The following is a 19,203-nucleotide window of genomic DNA, read 5'->3' on the forward strand; positions in this document are numbered from 1 at the left end:
AGCATACATTAGAACAATTTTCCAACTTACTCGCTCAGAATTATATCACAAACAGGGGAAGGTTTGCAAGGTACTGCTGGTGTTGGTGTGACAGGAAGTACTGTTTTGTTTTTGCAGTAGTTCTTCTTCTCATCATCGACTTTCCAATGGGGAGCCATGTAGGGACAACTAGTTATCTCGCCACTTGGTAAGCGACATTCATCTTTTCTGTCATTTGTACAGGTACCTGGGGGAAAACAAAACAGAATCAGAACAGAATTGAAGGTAGAGAGTTTTATATATTTGCAACAAACTACGCAGTGTTTTGCATTCAGTGCGATGCTAGAATCACTGTAATACATAACATTTAAATCATGCTATTGATTGAAGAAACATTCTCCTTTCTTTTGAAGCAAATGTTGTGCTATTCCATTCTGAGTTTTCTCCTTCTCAAAATTTTCAGCAGTATCCAGGATACCTGGCATCCAGGATTTGGGGGGAAATAAATGAGATTTTGAGGAGGAGGGGCAGTCAAACAGAGAAACCAAGGTGCTTTTTGAAAACAACAAAAGTGAAACTAAAATGAAAAACATGGTTCTGACTTAACTTTAAATTGGTAATTGGTTCCAAAGAGTGAACCAATGGTTGACGGAACAACATGGATTTTCATGGGAGTAAAGCATTATTTTCCCTTACCACACTGTCCTTCGGTGTTGTTGCCAAATTTGCTATATGGAAGTTTTATTGAGAAGATCAAACCGCTGAAGGTGATGACAGCCCCAAGCTCAGGAATCTCAACTACCATGTTGACACCAACCATGGAGACAAAAATGCCGTCTTTCTGGAAGCCTGGGTTGACAATCTTACCATCGAAGTAGATCTGTAAATGAGATTAATGTTGCAACAATGAGGAATTCTCTTTGCTTTGCTATGCTTTTTTAAAAAGTAATTTATCTACTTTTGTAGATATGTTGTTAAATTATTTATTATGGAATTTATATTCCACTTGCTCTACAAAAATAAACTTAAAGTACATGAATTGAATCTACACAAACATCACTTCTGCATCCACATAAGATGTTTGACAATTTCCCCTTCTTGTGATAGCCTACTGTGTCTCAAGGAATACCACTGCACAGGGTCCCCTGAATGTCTAAGAAGGAAAGGAGGATTGTGATTGTGTTAGGAATTGTGAGACTGAAAATCACTTTGAATCCCAGTCTTGCTGTGCTATTTAATATGTACAATGCTGCTTTTCACAGCTGACACACAGTTCAGATTTTTGTTCACAAAACGTGTTGTTCACATTTTATCTGACTCCTTGTGTCCCTAAACTAATCTAATGTAAGTGAGTTGACTTGCACATAGCCTTTTTACAGTTGGCCATAACTAATCTAGGAGAGATTTCACTCTGTTGAAGATCAATAACATTTTCTAATAAGAATGAGACAGCAATGTTTTAACTTCAGAAATCTATATTTCTGATCTTGCAGTAAATTTCTGATTTCTCAGATGGGAGTAGAAATATAGGACAGGCTTACCCATGCATGTTCATCATCTGAAGACTCAGTCCCCATGTAACCCAGGGACTATAACCCCCATCAACCTCAGGCAGGACCAGATGAGTGAAGGCTGCTATACAGTACACCTACTGAAAATTCTAAGACATAGCTAATCATTTTCTCTTGAGTGTGGGCTTTGTCTTGGGTTTCCCTTTACTCACTAAAGTAAATATGCCTAGCTCCTTCAGTCCTGTTGCATTTTCTATAAAATAATACATCAAAAGAAGCAATTCAAGTAGTGTACATTTTTTTTTTTTACCTTGTTAGCTTCCACACCATCAAAGAGTTTGCGGGTTAGCACTACCACTGAAGTTTTGTAGTAAACAATGATAGACTGAGGGCATGAAAGTCCATCTTCAGCATCACAGAAATAATTATCAATTAGAATCCTGAAGTTTTCGTATTTAGGTGTAATCTGCTGCACCAACACATATGTGCAGTTGTCCAGGAAAGTGTAGTACGTTCCATCAAATGTAATATAGTGAGGATCACCCCAGCCGCTACAAACACCTGATAAATTAGAGGGGGAGATGTTAACCATTAGGACTTAAGTTAGACTTTAAGAAAAGCATAAACAATGACTCAAACAAGAGTATGTTTGAGGTAATGTTTGCACCATGAAAACAGAGTCATGAGTGCTTCTTTAGAGATTTATTTTCACTCACATTCGCATTCATAGTGATAACAGCAGCCATCTTCACTGAAGACTTTGATTGGTGGGTACCCATTTTCACAAACAATATTCCTCACTGGTGGACACTGTACTTGCTTTACAGAAATTTTATTGTTTCCCTCACAAGTTGATACGGTGCAGTTCGATACCCATTTGTCGCCAGTCTGTGAAGAGAAAGACATTGTTGCCACTGACACATAAAGTTAGGCCCAGCTAAGCTTTATGTACAGTTTTATATATAACTGATAGGCACTTCTTCTTTGGTTCCTGCTTATTTATACCATTTATACATGTACAAGCGAATGCATCCTACTTCAGAAATCTCCTGGTATCTAGTTTTCTTCAGCACCAACCAATCAGAGGTTAACCATAGAAGCTTTGCACCTACATCAAGGATGGGGAACCTGTGGCTCTCAAGATGTTGCTGGACTCCATCTCCCATCAGCTAGCATGGTCAATGGTCAGGGATGGTTGCAGTTGTAGCCCAATAGAATCTGGAGGGCTAAAGGTCTCCAGCACTTGGTCATTTTGATGCTGCCAGCTGTCAAATATTGTCCAGTACTATACACTATTGCCTATGATTGAACTATCATTATCAAATATTTGCGGTGGTATCCAATGCACATGTTCCATGAGTGAAAGGATTTCTACTTGCACACACTCCCCCCCCCTCTCCTCATCCCATGGTCACCTTCCCCAAATCCCTCCAGGTCGGCAGGTAGGGGTATGGCAAGAGAAGAGGGAGGGGAAGTACTGTTGTGCAGCCAAAAGTCATTGCACTGGCAGAATGAGTGTGCTGAATACTGCCCTTTACACCACTGGAATGACAGTTATTGAATATTATTAATAAAACACATTGGGTTGTATCCAATTAAACTTTAGAGTAGTCCCATTGAAATTAATGGACCTATATTAGTCATATCTATGAATTTTGGCATGTGTAGTCTGGGTCTACTATGCAAAACTCCTTAATCCTGCTATATTTTTTGTTGAATTACTTACGTTCTATGTACAAAGTCATAAATAATTTCTGGTTCCTTGGTTTATCCCACCTGTCTTAGTTTGTTTTTGTTTCGTTTAACATCTCCTCCAAGGCTGTATCAAGTGATTTTAACACGGGCTGCTGCACATACCTTTTCTGCCCCATTGACCCCCAGCAAATACTGTTAAATATTAAATACTATTGCATATCAGCTACCACGGCACAGTTAAATAACAAATATTGTTTGGTGAATATTCAGCAAATTTCCAAGAATACCCTGTTAATAATAATAACAACAACGTAGTCCTGTAAATGCCTCTTTGGAAGTAAGTCCCACCGAAACACATTTCAAGCTATGTGTGGACTGGATTATAGTCTAAGTGACATTAAGGATGTCACATAGAGGAGGGAGAAAGGTTGTTTTCTGCTGCTCCGGAGAAGCGGACACGGAGCAATGGATCCAAACTACAAGAAAGAAGATTCCACCTAAACATTAGGAAGAACTTCCTGACAGTATGAGCTGTTCGACAGTGGAATTTGCTGCCAAGGAGTGTGGTGGAGTCTCCTACTTTGGAGGTCTTTAAGCAGAGGCTTGACAACCATATGTCAGGAGTGCTCTGATGGTGTTTCCTGCTTGGCAGGGGGTTGGACTCGATGGCCCTTGTGGTCTCTTCCAACTCTATGATTCTATGATTCTATGATTCTAAGATTTGCAGAGGAGAATTGTGAGAGGGATTGTTTGAAGCAGTTGATTAGGCAGTTAATGGTCCAGATTATCATAATTTTCACCACATTATATGCATCGTAACAAATTCTTCTGATTTGCATTGATTTCTGATTTACACTGAATCAAGCAGAGCCACTCAAGGCCACAGAGTCTGGGCATTCCCCTGCTAAAGTATTCTTGTGAGGTCCAAGCACTTCCAGGCACCTGGTTATGAAGCCTAAGCCTATGTATCTCCTCAGCCCGACAACCGCTTGTCACATGACAGATATTAAAATACCGGGATAGTCACTGGGCAACCTAGGCAACCCATTTACTGGATTTCCCAAGAGCACCTCTGGCTTGGACTTTTTGAATGCACATGCTAAACCCTCCTCATGGGGGGGTGGGAACACCTTAGCAAATATTATATTAAAAGCCCCCAAAGTCATGACATGTGGGGGAATCATGCAGAACTGATATAGAGGCAATTTCTTCCTACACAATAAAGAGAGAATATCCACCACTATTCCCACACCTGTACTGCACAAATAAGAGGGCTCACTTGATACAAAGTTTGAAAATGTCCCCACCCCCAGGACTGGAGCACTCAGGTTCGGAGCTGGTAAAACTTCATGGATAACTGGAGTTACACCCCTACACAGCATTCAGGTGAATGCAAACCTAACCACGAACCAGCCAAGAAATAAGCACTGCGAAGAAGTAAGGCTAATCCCTGTTGCCCTATTGAGTATTTCCAGGTACCCAACCTGTAGCTTTCTGTGCATCAACTTCCAAATGGAAAACATTATTTCAAATCAAGATGAAAAGAGATTGGTACCTTTAAGGGTGGTTTAGCATCTGGGCATCCAGGTTGCTCAGTGGTGGTAGTGGTAGTGGCAATGGTAGTGGTGGGGGTGGGGGTTGTGACAACAACTGTTGGAGTGGGTTTTGGTGTTGTTAGTTTACATGGACCTTTGGATCTCTCAACAGAACATGTTTTACTACAAACAGCAGTGAAAAGGCAACCATCACTGTCTGTTTTATTGTAAATCGTATCACCTACAAAAGGGAATCAAAGAGTTAGACTGTAAATATTTCTAACATACAAAGTAGTAGCACAAAATAATGAAAGAATAATGAACAATGGGCTGTATTAAAGAAAGGAGGGTTTAGCAAAAATGTGGAAAAAAGATGCAAATGAATCCATAAGCAATATTATTTTTATAATTTTAAGTAAAAAATGATGTGCAAAGTCCATAGAAATCTACATTGGTTACTTACCACGTCTGTAAATGGTTTCATTAATCTTGCAGAAACAGGCAGTTGGTGTTACTGGTACTGTCGTGGTTGGTTTGGGAGTGGTGGTGGTGGTGGTTGTCGTTGTTGGCTGTGTTGTGGTGGTTTTGGGTGCTGTAGTTGTTACTGGTGTCGTGGTGGTTGTTTCTGGAGCTGTAGTGGTGGGTTTGGGAGTGGTGGTGGTTGGGATGGTTGTAGGTGGGCAACGTGGGTTTACTTCACAGCACAACACCCGTATCTCATAATTCAAGCACTGCCTGAATTTCCCAATTTGCTCATCATTCTTGCAAACCAGTCCAGAATCAACATTACACTCAACTTTCTGACCAAGCTGGTCAAGGCGGAGGTCAGGGTGATTTTCAGCCCTGCACTGGATGTTTGATGGCTTGGCACAGATTTTCCCTCCTACAGCCCGGATTTTGTTATACGTCTCAATGTCACCCCCGTTAGGTCCAGATGTGGGATAGTCAACATCAAACCAGCCGGTCCACTGACATATAGGTCCACAAGTTGTTGTTTCTGGAGAGGTGGTAGTCGTCTCGGTAGTGGTGGTGCTGACTGGCACAGTGGTTGTGGGCAAGGTGGTTGTGCTTACTGGCCGAGGTGTGGTGGTTGTCATTGTTGGTTGTGTTGTGGTGGTTTTGGGTACTGTAGTTGTTAATGGTGTTGTGGTTGTTGTTTCTGGAGCAGTAGTGGTTGGTTTGGGAGTGGTGGTGGTAGTGGTGGTTGGCTGTGTTGTGGTGGTTTTGGGCGCAGTAGTTGTTACTGGTGTGGTGGTGGTTGTTTCTGGAGCAGTAGTGGTTGGTTTGGGAGTGGTGGTGGTTGGGATGGTTGTAGGTGGGCAACGTGGGTTTACTTCACAGCACAACACCCGTATCTCATAATTCAAGCACTGCTTAAATTTCCCAATTTGCTCATCATTCTTGCACACCAGTCCAGAGTCAACATTACACTCGACAACTTGACCAACCTGGTCAAGGCGGAGGTCAGGGTCATTTTCAGCCCTGCACTGGATGTTTGATGGCTTGGCACAGATCTTCTCTCCTGCATCACGGATCTTGTTATATGTCTCAATGTCACCCCCATTTGGTCCAGAAGTGGGATAGTCAACATCAAACCAGTCGGTCCAGTGACATATAGGTCCACAAGTTGTTGTTTCTGGAGAGGTGGTAGTTGTCTCAGTTGTTGTGGTGGTGACTGGCACAGTGGTTGTGGGCAAGGTGGTTGTACTTACTGGCCGAGGTGTGGTGGTGGTGGTTGTCGTCGTCGTTGGTTGCGTTGTGGTGGTTTTTGGTGCTGTAGTTGTTACTGGTGTGGTGGTGGTTGTTTCTGGAGCTGTCGTGGTTGGTTTGGGAGTGGTGGTGGTTGGGATGGTTGTAGGTGGGCAACGTGGGTTTACTTCACAGCACAACACCCGTATCTCATAATTCAAGCACTGCTTAAATTTCCCAATTTGCTCATCATTCTTGCACACCAGTCCAGAGTCAACATTACACTCGACAACTTGACCAACCTGGTCAAGGCGGAGGTCAGGGTCATTTTCAGCCCTGCACTGGATGTTTGATGGTTTGGCACAGATCTTCTCTCCTGCATCACGGATCTTGTTATATGTCTCAATGTCACCCCCGTTTGGTCCGGAAGTGGGATAGTCAACATCAAACCAGTCGGTCCAGTGACATATAGGTCCACAAGTTGTTGTTTCTGGAGAGGTGGTAGTCGTCTCAGTTGTTGTGGTGGTGACTGGCACAGTGGTTGTGGGCAAGGTGGTTGTACTTATTGGCCGAGGTGTGGTGGTGGTGGTGGTTGTCGTTGTTGGTTGTGTTGTGGTGGTTTTGGGTGCTGTAGTTGTTACTGTTGTGGTGGTGGTGGTTTCTGGAGCAGTAGTGGTTGGTTTGGGAGTGGTGGTGGTTGGGATGGTTGTAGGTGGGCAACGTGGGTTTACTTCACAGCACAACACCCGTATCTCATAATTCAAGCACTGCTTAAATTTCCCAATTTGCTCATCATTCTTGCACACCAGTCCAGAGTCAACATTACACTCGACCACTTGACCAACCTGATCAAGGCGGAGGTCAGGGTGATTTTCAGCCCTGCACTGGATGTTTGATGGTTTGGCACAGATCTTCTCTCCTGCATCACGGATCTTGTTATATGTCTCAATGTCACCCCCGTTTGGTCCGGAAGTGGGATAGTCAACATCAAACCAGTCGGTCCAGTGACATATAGGTCCACAAGTTGTTGTTTCTGGAGAGGTGGTAGTCGTCTCAGTTGTTGTGGTAGTGACTGGCACAGTGGTTGTGGGCAAGGTGGTTGTACTTACTGGCCGAGGTGTGGTGGTGGTGGTTGTCGTTGTTGGTTGTGTTGTGGTGGTTTTTGGTGCTGTAGTTGTTACTGGTTTGGTGGTGGTTGTTTCTGGAGCAGTAGTGGTTGGTTTGGGAGTGGTGGTGGTGGTTGTTGTTGGTTGCGTTGTGGTGGTTTTGGGTGCTGTAGTTGTTACTGGTGTGGTGGTGGTTGTTTCTGGAGCAGTAGTGGTTGGTTTGGGAGTGGTGGTGGTGGTGGTTGGCTGTGTTGTGGTGGTTTTGGGTGCTGTGGTTGTTACTGGTGTGGTGGTGGTTGTTTCTGGAGCTGCAGTGGTTGGTTTGGGAGTGGTGGTGGTGGTTGTGGTTGGCTGTGTTGTGGTGGTTTGGGGTGCTGTAGTTGTTATTGGTGTGGTTGTGGTTGTTTCTGGAGCTGTAGTGGTTGGTTTGGGAGTGGTGGTGGTTGGGATGGTTGTAGGTGGGCAACGTGTGTTTACTTCACAGCACAACACCCGTATCTCATAATTCAAGCACTGCCTGATTTTCCCAATTTGCTCATCATTCTTGCAAACCAGTCCAGACTCAACATTACACTCAACTTTCTGACCAACCTGGTCAAGGCTGAGGCCAGGGTGATTTTCAGCCCTGCACTGGATGTTTGATGGCTTGGCACAGATCTTCCCTCCTGCAGCCCGGATCTTGTTATACGTCTCAATGTCACCCCCGTTAGGTCCAGATGTGGGATAGTCAACATCAAACCAGTCGGTCCACTGACATATAGGTCCACAAGTTGTTGTTTCTGGAGAGGTGGTAGTCGTCTCGGTAGTTGTTGTGGTGACTGGTACAGTGGTCGTGGGCAAGGTGGTTGTGCTTACTGGCCGAGGTGTGGTGGTTGGTGTCGTTGTTGGCTGTTTTGTAGTGGTTTTGGGTTCTGTAGTTGTTACTGGTGTGGTGGTGGTTGTTTCTGGAGCTGTAGTGGTTGGTTTGGGAGTGGTGGTGGTGGTGGTTGTCGTTGTTGGCTGTGTTGTAGTGGTTTTGGGTGCTGTAGTTGTTACTGGTGTCGTGGTGGTTGTTTCTGGAGCTGTAGTGGTGGGTTTGGGAGTGGTGGTGGTTGGGATGGTTGTAGGTGGGCAACGTGGGTTTACTTCACAGCACAATACCCGTATCTCATAATTCAAGCACTGCCTGATTTTCCCAATTTGCTCATCATTCTTGCAAACCAGTCCAGAATCAACATTACACTCAACTTTCTGACCAACCTGGTCAAGGCTGAGGTCAGGGTGATTTTCAGCCCTGCACTGGATGTTTGATGGCTTGGCACAGATCTTTCCTCCTGCAGCCCGGATCTTGTTATATGTCTCAATGTCACCCCCGTTAGGTCCAGATGTGGGATAGTCAACATCAAACCAGTCAGTCCACTGACATATTGGTCCACAGGTTGTTGTTTCTGGAGAGGTTGTAGTCGTCTCAGTTGTTGTGGTGGTGACTGGCACAGTGGTTGTGGGCAAGGTGGTTGTGCTTACTGGCCGAGGTGCGGTGGTGGTGGTGGTTGTCGTTGTTGGTTGTGTTGTGGTGGTTTTTGGTGCTGTAGTTGTGACTGGTGTTGTGGTTGTTGTTTTTGGAGCAGTAGTGGTTGGTTTGGGAGTGGTGGTGGTTGTTGTTGGTTGCGTTGTGGTGGTTTTGGGTGCTGTAGTTGTTATTGGTGTGGTGGTGGTTGTTTCTGGAGCTGTAGTGGTTGGTTTGGGAGTGGTGGTGGTTGTCGTTGTTGGTTGTGTTGTGGTGGTTTTGGGCGCAGTAGTTGTTACTGGTGTGGTGGTGGTTGTTTCTGGAGCAGTAGTGGTTGGTTTGGGAGTGGTGGTGGTTGGGATGGTTGTAGGTGGGCAACGTGTGTTTACTTCACAGCACAACACCCGTATCTCATAATTCAAGCACTGCCTGATTTTCCCAATTTGCTCATCATTCTTGCAAACCAGTCCAGACTCAACATTACACTCAACTTTCTGACCAACCTGGTCAAGGCTGAGGCCAGGGTGATTTTCAGCCCTGCACTGGATGTTTGATGGCTTGGCACAGATCTTGCCACCCGCATCTCGGATGTTGTTATACGTCTCAATGTCACCCCCATTAGGTCCAGAAGTGGGATAGTCAACATCAAACCAGTCGGTCCACTGACATATAGGTCCACAAGTTGTTGTTTCTGGAGAGGTGGTAGTCGTCTCAGTTGTTGTGGTGACTGGTACAGTGGTTGTGGGCAAGGTGGTTGTGCTTACTGGCCGAGGTGTGGTGGTTGGTGTCGTTATTGGCTGTTTTGTAGTGGTTTTGGGTTCTGTAGTTGTTACTGGTGTGGTGGTGGTTGTTTCTGGAGCTGTAGTGGTTGGTTTGGGAGTGGTGGTGGCACTGGTGGTTGTCACCATTGTAGTCCTTTCTGGTGTCATTCTAGGCAAAGTCGTGCTTACTACCACAGGTGTGGTTGTTGCTTTTGTTGTTGTGATGACACTGGTGGTTGTTTCCGTTGTTTGTGTTGTGGTGGTTTGCAATTTTGTAGTTGTTGCTGGCTTCGTTGTTGTAACTTCAGCTGTCGGCTTAGTTTTCGGTGTTTCAGGTTTTGTAGTAATTAATGGTGTTGTCCTTGTTGTGACTTTTGTTGTTTGTAGAGGTTTAGTTGTGACTGATGTTGTTCCATTTAGTAGCGGTGCTTTTGATGGCTGTGTAGTTGTCTGAGTTCGTGTAATAATAGTCTTTTCTTTGGTAGTAGTTATTGGTGTTGATGCTGTTGTGGTTGTTTTGCTGGTGGTCGTTGTTTGTGAGGTTGTAGTTAAAGGCTTTGTAGTTGTTAGCGGTCTGGTTGTTGGACATGGTACAATTATTTTTTCACAGCATTCAATTCTTATCTCATAATTATAGCAAATTGGTGGGAGTTGTTCTTTGTTGTAACATATGAGTCCTTCTGTTTTACTACAAGTAACTTTTTGCTCTAATTCATTTAGTGGTGTATCAGGATATCTTTCTGCTCTGCATTCAACATTTTTTGGTGCCTTACAGACTTTGTATCCTTTGGCTCTTATATTCTTAAATGTATCAAAATCTCCATCATCTGGTGCGGATCCTGGGTAACTTATATCATACCACTGTGACCATTCACAAACTTCCTTAGTGCATTGTTCAGGTGTCGAAGGGGCTGTTGTTGAAATTGTTGTCGTTTCTAAACTTTTTGTTGTCTCTGGAACAGTTGTTACTGTTGTTGGTGACTGTGTTGTAGTTGGAGGTGTTGTGGTTAGTGTTGTTGCTTCAGAAGTAGTTGACACTGTGGTTGTACCTTTTGTTGTAATTTGTGAGGTTGTTGATGTAGTTGTTGACACAGCTGGATGTGTTGTTTCTTTTGTTGTGGGTGTGGTTATAATTTTAGTTGTAGAAGGTGTTGTTTCAGTTGTAGTTTCTGGAATTGTAGTGGATGTTGTGGCTGTAGTAGTTGTGGTTGTAGATTTAGTAGTAGAAGGTGTGGTTGTGACTGTTGTTGTTTTTGGCTTAGTTGTCACTATTGATGTAGATGTTGTTTCTGGAGTTGTACTAGTAACTGTGGTAGTTACTGAAACAGTGCTTGTGCTTGCTGTTGTAGTTTCTGGAGTGGTGGTTAAGCAGTCAGTATAACAGCAGTATACTTTGATCTGATAGTTATAACACATCTGCAAGATTCCTGACTGTTCTTCATTTTTGCAGACAAAGCCAAATGTCACATTGCACTGAACAGTTTGTCCAATTTCATCAATAGATTTCTCTGGATATTTCTCTGCCCTGCATTCTATACGTTCAGGTTTTTGGCATATATCTTTTCCTGCAGCCTTAATGATGTCGTATGTTTCAAAATCCCCTTTGTTGTCCAAAGTGGGAAAGTGCACATCGTACCATTCAGTCCATTTACATGTGAGTTTACAAGGTGTTGACCGTGGTATTTCTGTTGTGGTTGCTGGGGTTGTAGTTGAGATGCTAGTTGTTTCGGTTACTACAGTTGTGGTAGGTGGTAGCTTTGGTGTTGTTACAGGAGTAGGAGTTGTTACAGGAAGAGTAGTTGGTGTTGTTGTGTGCGTAGTCCCAGGTGTCGATGCAGTAATGCCACATGGTTCAAAGCTACAACACTGGATTTTGATTTGATAATTGTGGCAGCTCATTGGATGCTGATCCTTGTTGTAACAGATTAGCCCCACTGTTTTACTGCATTCTACTTTCTGGCCCAGTTCACTTAATGGAGTATTGGGAAATTTCTCAGCTCTGCAGGCAACGGCCCTTGGAGCTCTGCAGACTTTATATCCTTCTGCTCGTAGTTTTTCAAAAGTATCAAAATCTCCATCATCATCTCCAGAGCCAGGCTGGCTCACATCATACCACTGTGACCACTGGCATACTTCCTGAACACAAACGGATGTTGTTACAGGCACTGTGAGGGTAAAAAGATAAAATGGCACATTAGTATTTTCATGCTTATTTAAACTTTTAAATATTAAGCATGTACAGTAGAAGCTGTGTGTAAGAAGGAAGTTTCCTTGAGGCTCTTCTAGACTGCCACCATTTCCAGGCGGGATTCAGTCACATACCAGCAAATTCATTTGGTGCAATTGATTTGGTGCTCTTGAGCAACAAACTCACTCCCTTCTAAAACTGAGTTACTTGCAAATGAGACTGGGAAATGCCCTGGAAAAGGGTGGGATAACATTGGCTCGAAACCGTGTTATCTAACCTCCCTGGCAAACAAATCAGAATGGATGCTCAAGAAACAGGTGGTTTGGAAGCAACCTTTGAGGGTTTAACTAAATCAGTTCATCCGAGCCATCTGGACTGAACCAATCCATTGGACCCCTCTGGAACTAGTTGCTGAGTAACACAGGCTTTTAAATATCTCTATTTCCTTTTGTAAGAACAAAATGTAAAATCAAAATGTTCGAGTGAGGAAATGAGAAGGAAAAGTGATATGGGCTGCTGGGACTGGAGCTCCTCAGAGACCTGAATCAAGAAACTGGGTAGCAGCTGATTGAGATAGGAGGAAAACTGAACGAAGCACATATGAGATGGGTGGGAGCACTATGAATGAACAGGGTACTGCAAGTTGCCCAGAAATTAGTCAAGGAGAACCTGGAGTGAAGCACCTCCATTTTTCTCCTCAGCTCTTTGGGAGATTGGAAACACATCACAGGAGGGACCACAGCTTATTGGCTTACTTAAAAGCATCCTATATACATTTACTTACAAGTAGTTCTTCACACAAGTAAAAAATGCTTATTGTTTTCTAAAATATTTCATTGAAAGATTTAAACTACAGAGTCACAGGTCATATTTTGCATTGCTGGAGCTGGAGAGGTAGCCCTCTCATCCGGGCTTCCCAGAAAACACCCATCCCTTCCTAGATTGATTGGAATGGCTGGTATTCATTTCCACCAGCTCAGAAAATGCTAAGGGTAAAAACGCTCATGCAGTACCATTCCAGGAGTACCATTCCAGGAGGCAGAACTATGTCTCCGCCATAGCAATGTACCATACAGCTATGCAAAAGGTGGTAAAGAAACTACAGAAATCCACAGACAACGTTGCAGGGTAATGCTCTTGAAATTTATACTCTACTACAATCTACTAATTCCAATGTGCTGGAGATGGGTTTCACTGAACAGGGTAGGGAGGGAGTGAACCATATGATTGCACTATCATCAGAGTTTTTACCTGCAGTAGTGGTTGCTGGTGAAGAGGTACTGGAAAAGTTAAAGACGGTAGTGGTTGGTGCAGTGGTGGTGGTGGTGGTGGTTGTGGTGGGTGTTGTTGTGCATGGGAAGATATTCCTCTCTATTGTTCCATTCTTACTGCAAATCGCAGTGATGCACCCTCCAATGCCATCTGTTGTGTTGTAGATGACATCCCCCGGCTTGCTAATCTTCCCTTCATAGATGCAGTGGCATTCTGTCATTCAAAAGAAATTGTCAGCATTAAACTTCTTAAAATGTAAAAGGCTGTTCCAAATCACTCACAATTCATATTAAAACTTAGCACTGAGAACATACCAAGTTCATCATATCGACACTCTGGTTTGCCAGCCATGGAACAATAGCTAAAAGGAAAGAAAACACATTTGAAGGTAGTTAATTTTCTTTAGTGAGCAAAGAAGACACTAACAGCCCTCCTTATATTAGTTGTTGGCATCCATCTGCCTCAAGAGACAATGGAGTGTGTCCTCAGGGGCATATACAACCAGTATAAAAGAATGTCTATGGAGGTGAAATTCTGAATAAACTACTACACTTGGATTGAGAAAGCAATTTTAGGCTTTGACTCTAATTGGTTTTACTCATTTACTCAGAACTAAATTCCATGACATCCAGTGGCAGATTGTGATCTACTGGTAGATCATTGAACGTCTGTGGTAGATCACTGTCAGATCACGGGCTCCCCCCAAAGAAGCTCCCCTAAAGAAAGTGTTCCTCCTCCCTAAAAAAGCTCAACAACTTAGACTAGAACCCCCCAAAAGGTGGTAGATCACTGCCGGTTTCTAACTCTGAGAGTAGATCACAGTCTCTCGGGAGTTGGCCACCCCGGCAGTAGAGCTTCCATTTTCCAGGTGGGTGTGTGAAAGACTGCATCTTACTTGCTGTTGGAAGGAAGTTCCATTGAAATAAATGGACTGCACTTCAAAGTAAATGGAATTAAAATTGAATCATTTATCTTTTTGGTTCCACAGGGAACATCCAATGATTAACTCTAATTTTCTTTTTGTAAAAGCAGATACCCCCTTCCCCCCAACAATTGGTATATTGGCTGTTGTTTAGAAGGTGGGGCTAACTGATGATTCCCAGGTAAGGTCCTCCCCCTATTGTGTGGGCAGGTGGTCCCTCCCCCTACTTGGCCTGATCACCTTGGCAACGCCTCCCCAGGCGGGATTGGGCAACTGGCTGAGGTAGGCGGAGACCTCCAGGTATCCCACCTGGAGAAGGCGAAGCCAAGCCTGTGCTAATGGTGCCACATAGGGTCCAGGGGGCTGCGCGCAACCACACAAAGGGCTTACTTAATGTGGGGAGCGGTCATTCCTAAAGCTGATTTGGTTGGTTATTCATTCTACTAATCAGCATGGACAATGGCTGTGTACATAACAAACATTTAAAGCAAATCTCCCCCTGAAAGAATCTTGGGAACTGTGGTTTACCCCCAGAACTAAAATTCCCAGCACACTTAACTAACTACAGATCCCACGGATCTTTGGAGTTGGGAATGTGCTTTCAATGTGCTTTCAATGTATGGTGTGTACACAGCCCTAAATATCAGAATCTGTCCCTATATAAAAGGAAGAAGCACAGCACGTAGGATAGTAGAGAATCCTTACCAGAACCTACAGAAGAGGAGAAACAAATTAGCTGAGTGAAAGTGAAGAAAAGAGCGGTAGTAATTTCACTAGAGCCTTCAGGCAAACTTTCTTTTTACCACAGTAGAAGCTCAAAAAGAGGTGGGCAGGAGAGAAGAATGGAACCCATATTATAATGTAGTAAGACATGCTGGAGCAGATTAATCCTAAGGAGAACATTTCCAAACTTTGCCTTCTCAAACCTGTTTCTGCAGTATGAAATAGAGCATGCTATGCCTCTGCCACAACTTTAAACAATTTTACATTCACATTTTCATTCTCATCATTTGAAAGACAAGCATTACCATGATTCACAGCTCTTTTGTGAAGGCATTTTTTCTCCTGGCTTATAGTGGTTTCCTTTGCCATCAAAGCAGCCACACGCTGGAAGATCAACACACTGCATCTCATCTTCATCAAAATAGGGCTTATCAGCTGGACACTTTGGATAGCAGCCTGTGGTAAGAAAGAGAGCTTTTACCATACCCTGCACAAATGTTAGCCTTTAAGCTGATTTTGTGTATGGTGCTGTCACCCCATAAACCAGGGATGAGGAACCTTTGGCCTCCATGCATTGTTGGACTCAAGCTCACACCAGTCATAGCCAGCATGGCCAAGGGTCAGGAATGATGGGAACTGTAGTTCAACAACATCTGGAGGGCCACAGGCTGCCCATCCCTGCCATATCTTGATCTCAAGCAACTGTCATTTAGCAAGGCTAAAGGAGAAGAGGCCATAGATGCAGAGGGAATCTCTTGACCAAAAGAGACATTCCTGCCTCCTTGGGTGTTCTAGCATCAAAGGAGCACATGATGCCTGCACCTCTCTACCTTGAAGAAGTTGCCTTGTCTTCCTCGAACTCTGGTCTCCAGCTTAGAGGCAAGAACTTAACCTTGGTCTCCCCCAAGCTTCCAAAGTGAATGGCACCTAGTGGCTGAACCTCTTTAACTGTAAGGGCTCTATGCATCAGGGAAGAAGTTAGCTTCCCAATCAAAGCAGCAATCCTACTTAAGGCTCAGTCCAGGATAGTTGGGTGCTGGAACAACAGTCCAGCCTAGACTGTTTGTTTGCTCATATGTTTGTTTGCTCATTTGCCTTTTTGGACCCCAACCTCTGCTTTACTTGACTCTGTTTATCTGGACCTACTCTCTACTTTGCTGGAATGACCTCATGGGAACCTGATCTGTGTTTTACTTTGCCTGACCCTGAACATCAGAATCTGACCTTGCCTGCTGAAATCCAATCTCTGCTTGATCTGGATTTGCTTCTGGATCCCAGACAGGGACCAGCAGTATGTGACTTTGAATTTTCTGTGTAACACATGCCTCCACTGGGCTAGATCCTGTCCCCTTGACTGGGACAAAACAGTAACTTCCCTTTCCCTAAACCAAACTTCCCATATTCACAAAGCATCAAGCATTTCTTTTTGGGCAACCACAGTTTTTATAACAATTAATATAAAATGAAGCTTTTAAGTTTCCTGTAATCATCATTTGTAGATCAAGGGTAAGGCTACAATCCTTGTACCTTCCAAGCCTTGTAACTCATGGAGGCATTTTCCACTTGGGTTTCTGCAAGTCTTCATACAAGGAGAGCCACAAGGCTGGTAGTGCCACTCACACTCCTCTTTTGGATTATAGTAATCACAGAACAGAGCTGCAAAAGGAGGAAAGGGTTTTTTAATGTTACTTTCAAGCAAAATGCATTAATTTCATAGCACTCAATACCTATCCTTGCACTGTATGCCAGTCATTTCTCATTCAGTGATCTGGTAAGCAATATTAGTTGCTTGTTTTTCTAGTGTCATTATTCACTTCACCAGTCAGGAACACCATCAAATGAATTTTGTGAGCAGGGATGTCAGGAACAGACCCAGTTACCCTCCTGCTACTTCTTCTCCCCAGCTGGTAGGAGGTAAGATCAGAGATGTTGGACTGGGTGGATCACAGGTAGGATTGGGTGGTGAATGCTGGGCCTGGTGAATGGCTACGCTCCCTCTGCCAAAATATAAAAGATCTATGGTCTTCTAAACGTATTACTGGTGGGGGTTTTTTTGTTATTATGTTATGTATTCTGCTTTTTTGTACTGTAAACCACCCTGTGATCTTAGGATGAAGGGCGGTATATAAATTTAATGAATAACAAGGCAGGCAGCTAGTAGCAGCAGCAGTACTTGTTCCAGGGAAAGTGTTCCTATTTTCCTTGACCTCATGGTCACAGGCAGCTATGGGTTGACAGCACGGGAGACAGTAAGGAGGGGATTGGACAGTAAGGAGGGGATATGCTGAGATTTAGCACATTCTGAAGACATTTAGCTCTTGCAAAGTTAGGATAAATTCAAGTGTTCATGATATGAATGTGACAAGCAGGAATCTTGTTGTGATCGCGTCACTGCATTCAAAATGAATGCAGAAATTGGATTACAAAAATATGCAAACGTTCAGCAATGCTCCAACCTACTGCATGTCATCCTACCACATACCATATATGGTGCTAAAAATATAGAAACATTAGCCTACTCCTTGTTCTCACTAATCTATCTTTTTGTTATTACTTTAAAAGGAATGGGCAGTACTCACGGCAGATGTTTGGAGTTCTCCAAGAAATGCAACTGCCAGCTTCATTGCACGCCTGAGCATAGGCGGCTACAGCAGTACAGAAGCATTCACAGTCTCCCCCAGTGTCACAAGCACAGGCATCAGAGATGCAGGCTTCATAATATTTAGTTGGTTCAACCTGTTAGAGAAGGAATACACATGGTTTAATTTGTGGTTCAGTCTTGGCAGACCATGGTCAGAGAGGGAGGGTGCATTTTCTGATTTTTTTCAATTACAGTTCTCGTTTCTCCAACAAAGTCAGCATGGAAAATTTGTGACATCAGTCATTGTTTTTATTTTCAAGTTGCACATTTTGTTATAGCAACAGAATTGCATGCAGAGGCAATTTGTTGTTAATAATAAACATGAATGCTTCCGAAACGTCAAGCGGACGTGAAAAGGTTATGTATCATCTACCATTAGTAATTGTCAAGGAAGTAATTTGTCATTGAAGCAAAGGGTATTTTTATGCATCCACTGAGGAAAAAGGAAAATTGGTTGGCAACCCCCTAAATATTAATTATCAATTAAATGTGTTAATATCAGGCATTTACTGTGCTGGGGAGCCTAACCAATCTGGGGCTCACATTTAACTTTTTCTTATCTGAATTATTAGCTGACAGAATGACAACACATTTTTATGTTGCTCATATGCAGTGGTTTGTATAGCCTGTCCCAAGAGCAGGCACATCAAGTCTTAAGCTTGGAGCTGTTCAAGTGTCCTATACATTCTTTTAAAAATGCATTTGCCCATACCTGAGAGTGGCAGGAAGCAAACACTTTGCTGTTAATGATGCTACATTGCTTCTGGGCCCAAGAACTCCTATATGGGTTTGTAGAACAAGGATCTCTGCTGCCCGGGGCATCTGGGCAAGTGGGGGACACCTTCCAGCTGTTACCAAACTCCAGTACGTCTCCTACAACAGACTGGCTCCTGGTGGTGAAGTCATTTATGTCATTGCCATCATAGTTTCCACAGAGGCCACAAACTTGACCCTGCAGAGAGACAAGCACAAGTTAATGAGGAGTGGAAAATTTATTTTCCTGGGATTAGAGACCCTGCATTTTCAAAACGGAATAATACTTTGGTTATTTATAATGACTGCATACTTTTTCTGCAGAGGAAGCTGACAGCATGTACATGCATGGATAGATTGACTGTCCCCATTACATGAACTGATAATTTCATGTGCTCAGAGACCCTATGTACACATCAAACACATGCAGTAAACCGAATTAGCACACCTATTTAAGCATAGCCTCATAACATATAAAGTATATTAAAAGTTATATTTTAGGCTTCTACAAGAACAATTGCTCCAACAGTTGCTTTTTTTTAGCAGAAAAAATGGCATAGGCTGATTCCCCACCCACTCTCAATCACATTTTTTAAAAAATAATTTCATTCAAAAAGATTATTTAAAAAATAATGATATATAGTTATTTTGTGAAAAGTGAAGGGAATCAGATACTGCTTACCATAATTACAAATTCAAAACCAGAAACTTGAGGGATTTGTTTCTGCATCATGAGGGAGTCCTTGAGAGCAGAGGTGGTAATCTCCTTGGGTTTGATTCATTCACCCTTGGTCAACCCTCTTAAGGCTGCATTGCAGTGATGGATGGGACCAAAAGTAGATGCAGCCACTGCACATTCTCTCTCTCATACACAGGCACACAAGGGAATTATTACCACTCACTTTCCTGTGTATCAGATGATCAATTTGATGACCAGAGGAA

General features: G+C 43.3%; 1 protein-coding gene across 2 annotated transcripts in view; it reads right to left on the reverse strand.

The window, feature by feature from the left end:
- LOC309540490 (mucin-5AC-like) overlaps positions 1 to 19,203 on the reverse strand; it is a 60,852-nt gene that overhangs the window by 13,560 nt on the left and 28,089 nt on the right. Inside the window, exons 25-37 of one of the 2 annotated variants that reach the window (XM_082237391.1) lie at positions 18,221 to 18,460; positions 17,447 to 17,603; positions 16,395 to 16,523; positions 15,173 to 15,323; positions 13,537 to 13,583; positions 13,202 to 13,435; positions 5,363 to 11,927; positions 5,184 to 5,251; positions 4,741 to 4,961; positions 2,207 to 2,378; positions 1,801 to 2,051; positions 676 to 859; positions 31 to 226 (exon numbers count right to left, since the gene is read on the reverse strand). In XM_082237391.1, coding sequence (XP_082093517.1) covers positions 31 to 226; positions 676 to 859; positions 1,801 to 2,051; positions 2,207 to 2,378; positions 4,741 to 4,961; positions 5,184 to 5,251; positions 5,363 to 11,927; positions 13,202 to 13,435; positions 13,537 to 13,583; positions 15,173 to 15,323; positions 16,395 to 16,523; positions 17,447 to 17,603; positions 18,221 to 18,460 — 8,615 coding nt within the window. Of the gene's footprint in view, positions 1 to 30; positions 227 to 675; positions 860 to 1,800; positions 2,052 to 2,206; positions 2,379 to 4,740; positions 4,962 to 5,183; positions 11,928 to 13,201; positions 13,436 to 13,536; positions 13,584 to 15,172; positions 15,324 to 16,394; positions 16,524 to 17,446; positions 17,604 to 18,220; positions 18,461 to 19,203 lie in introns of both variants that reach the window. The other variant, XM_082237390.1, reaches the window with a different exon arrangement.

The sequence above is a fragment of the Podarcis vaucheri genome (genome assembly GCF_965113315.1).
Source record: "Podarcis vaucheri genome assembly, chromosome: 1".
NCBI classification, from domain to species: Eukaryota; Metazoa; Chordata; class Lepidosauria; order Squamata; family Lacertidae; genus Podarcis; species Podarcis vaucheri.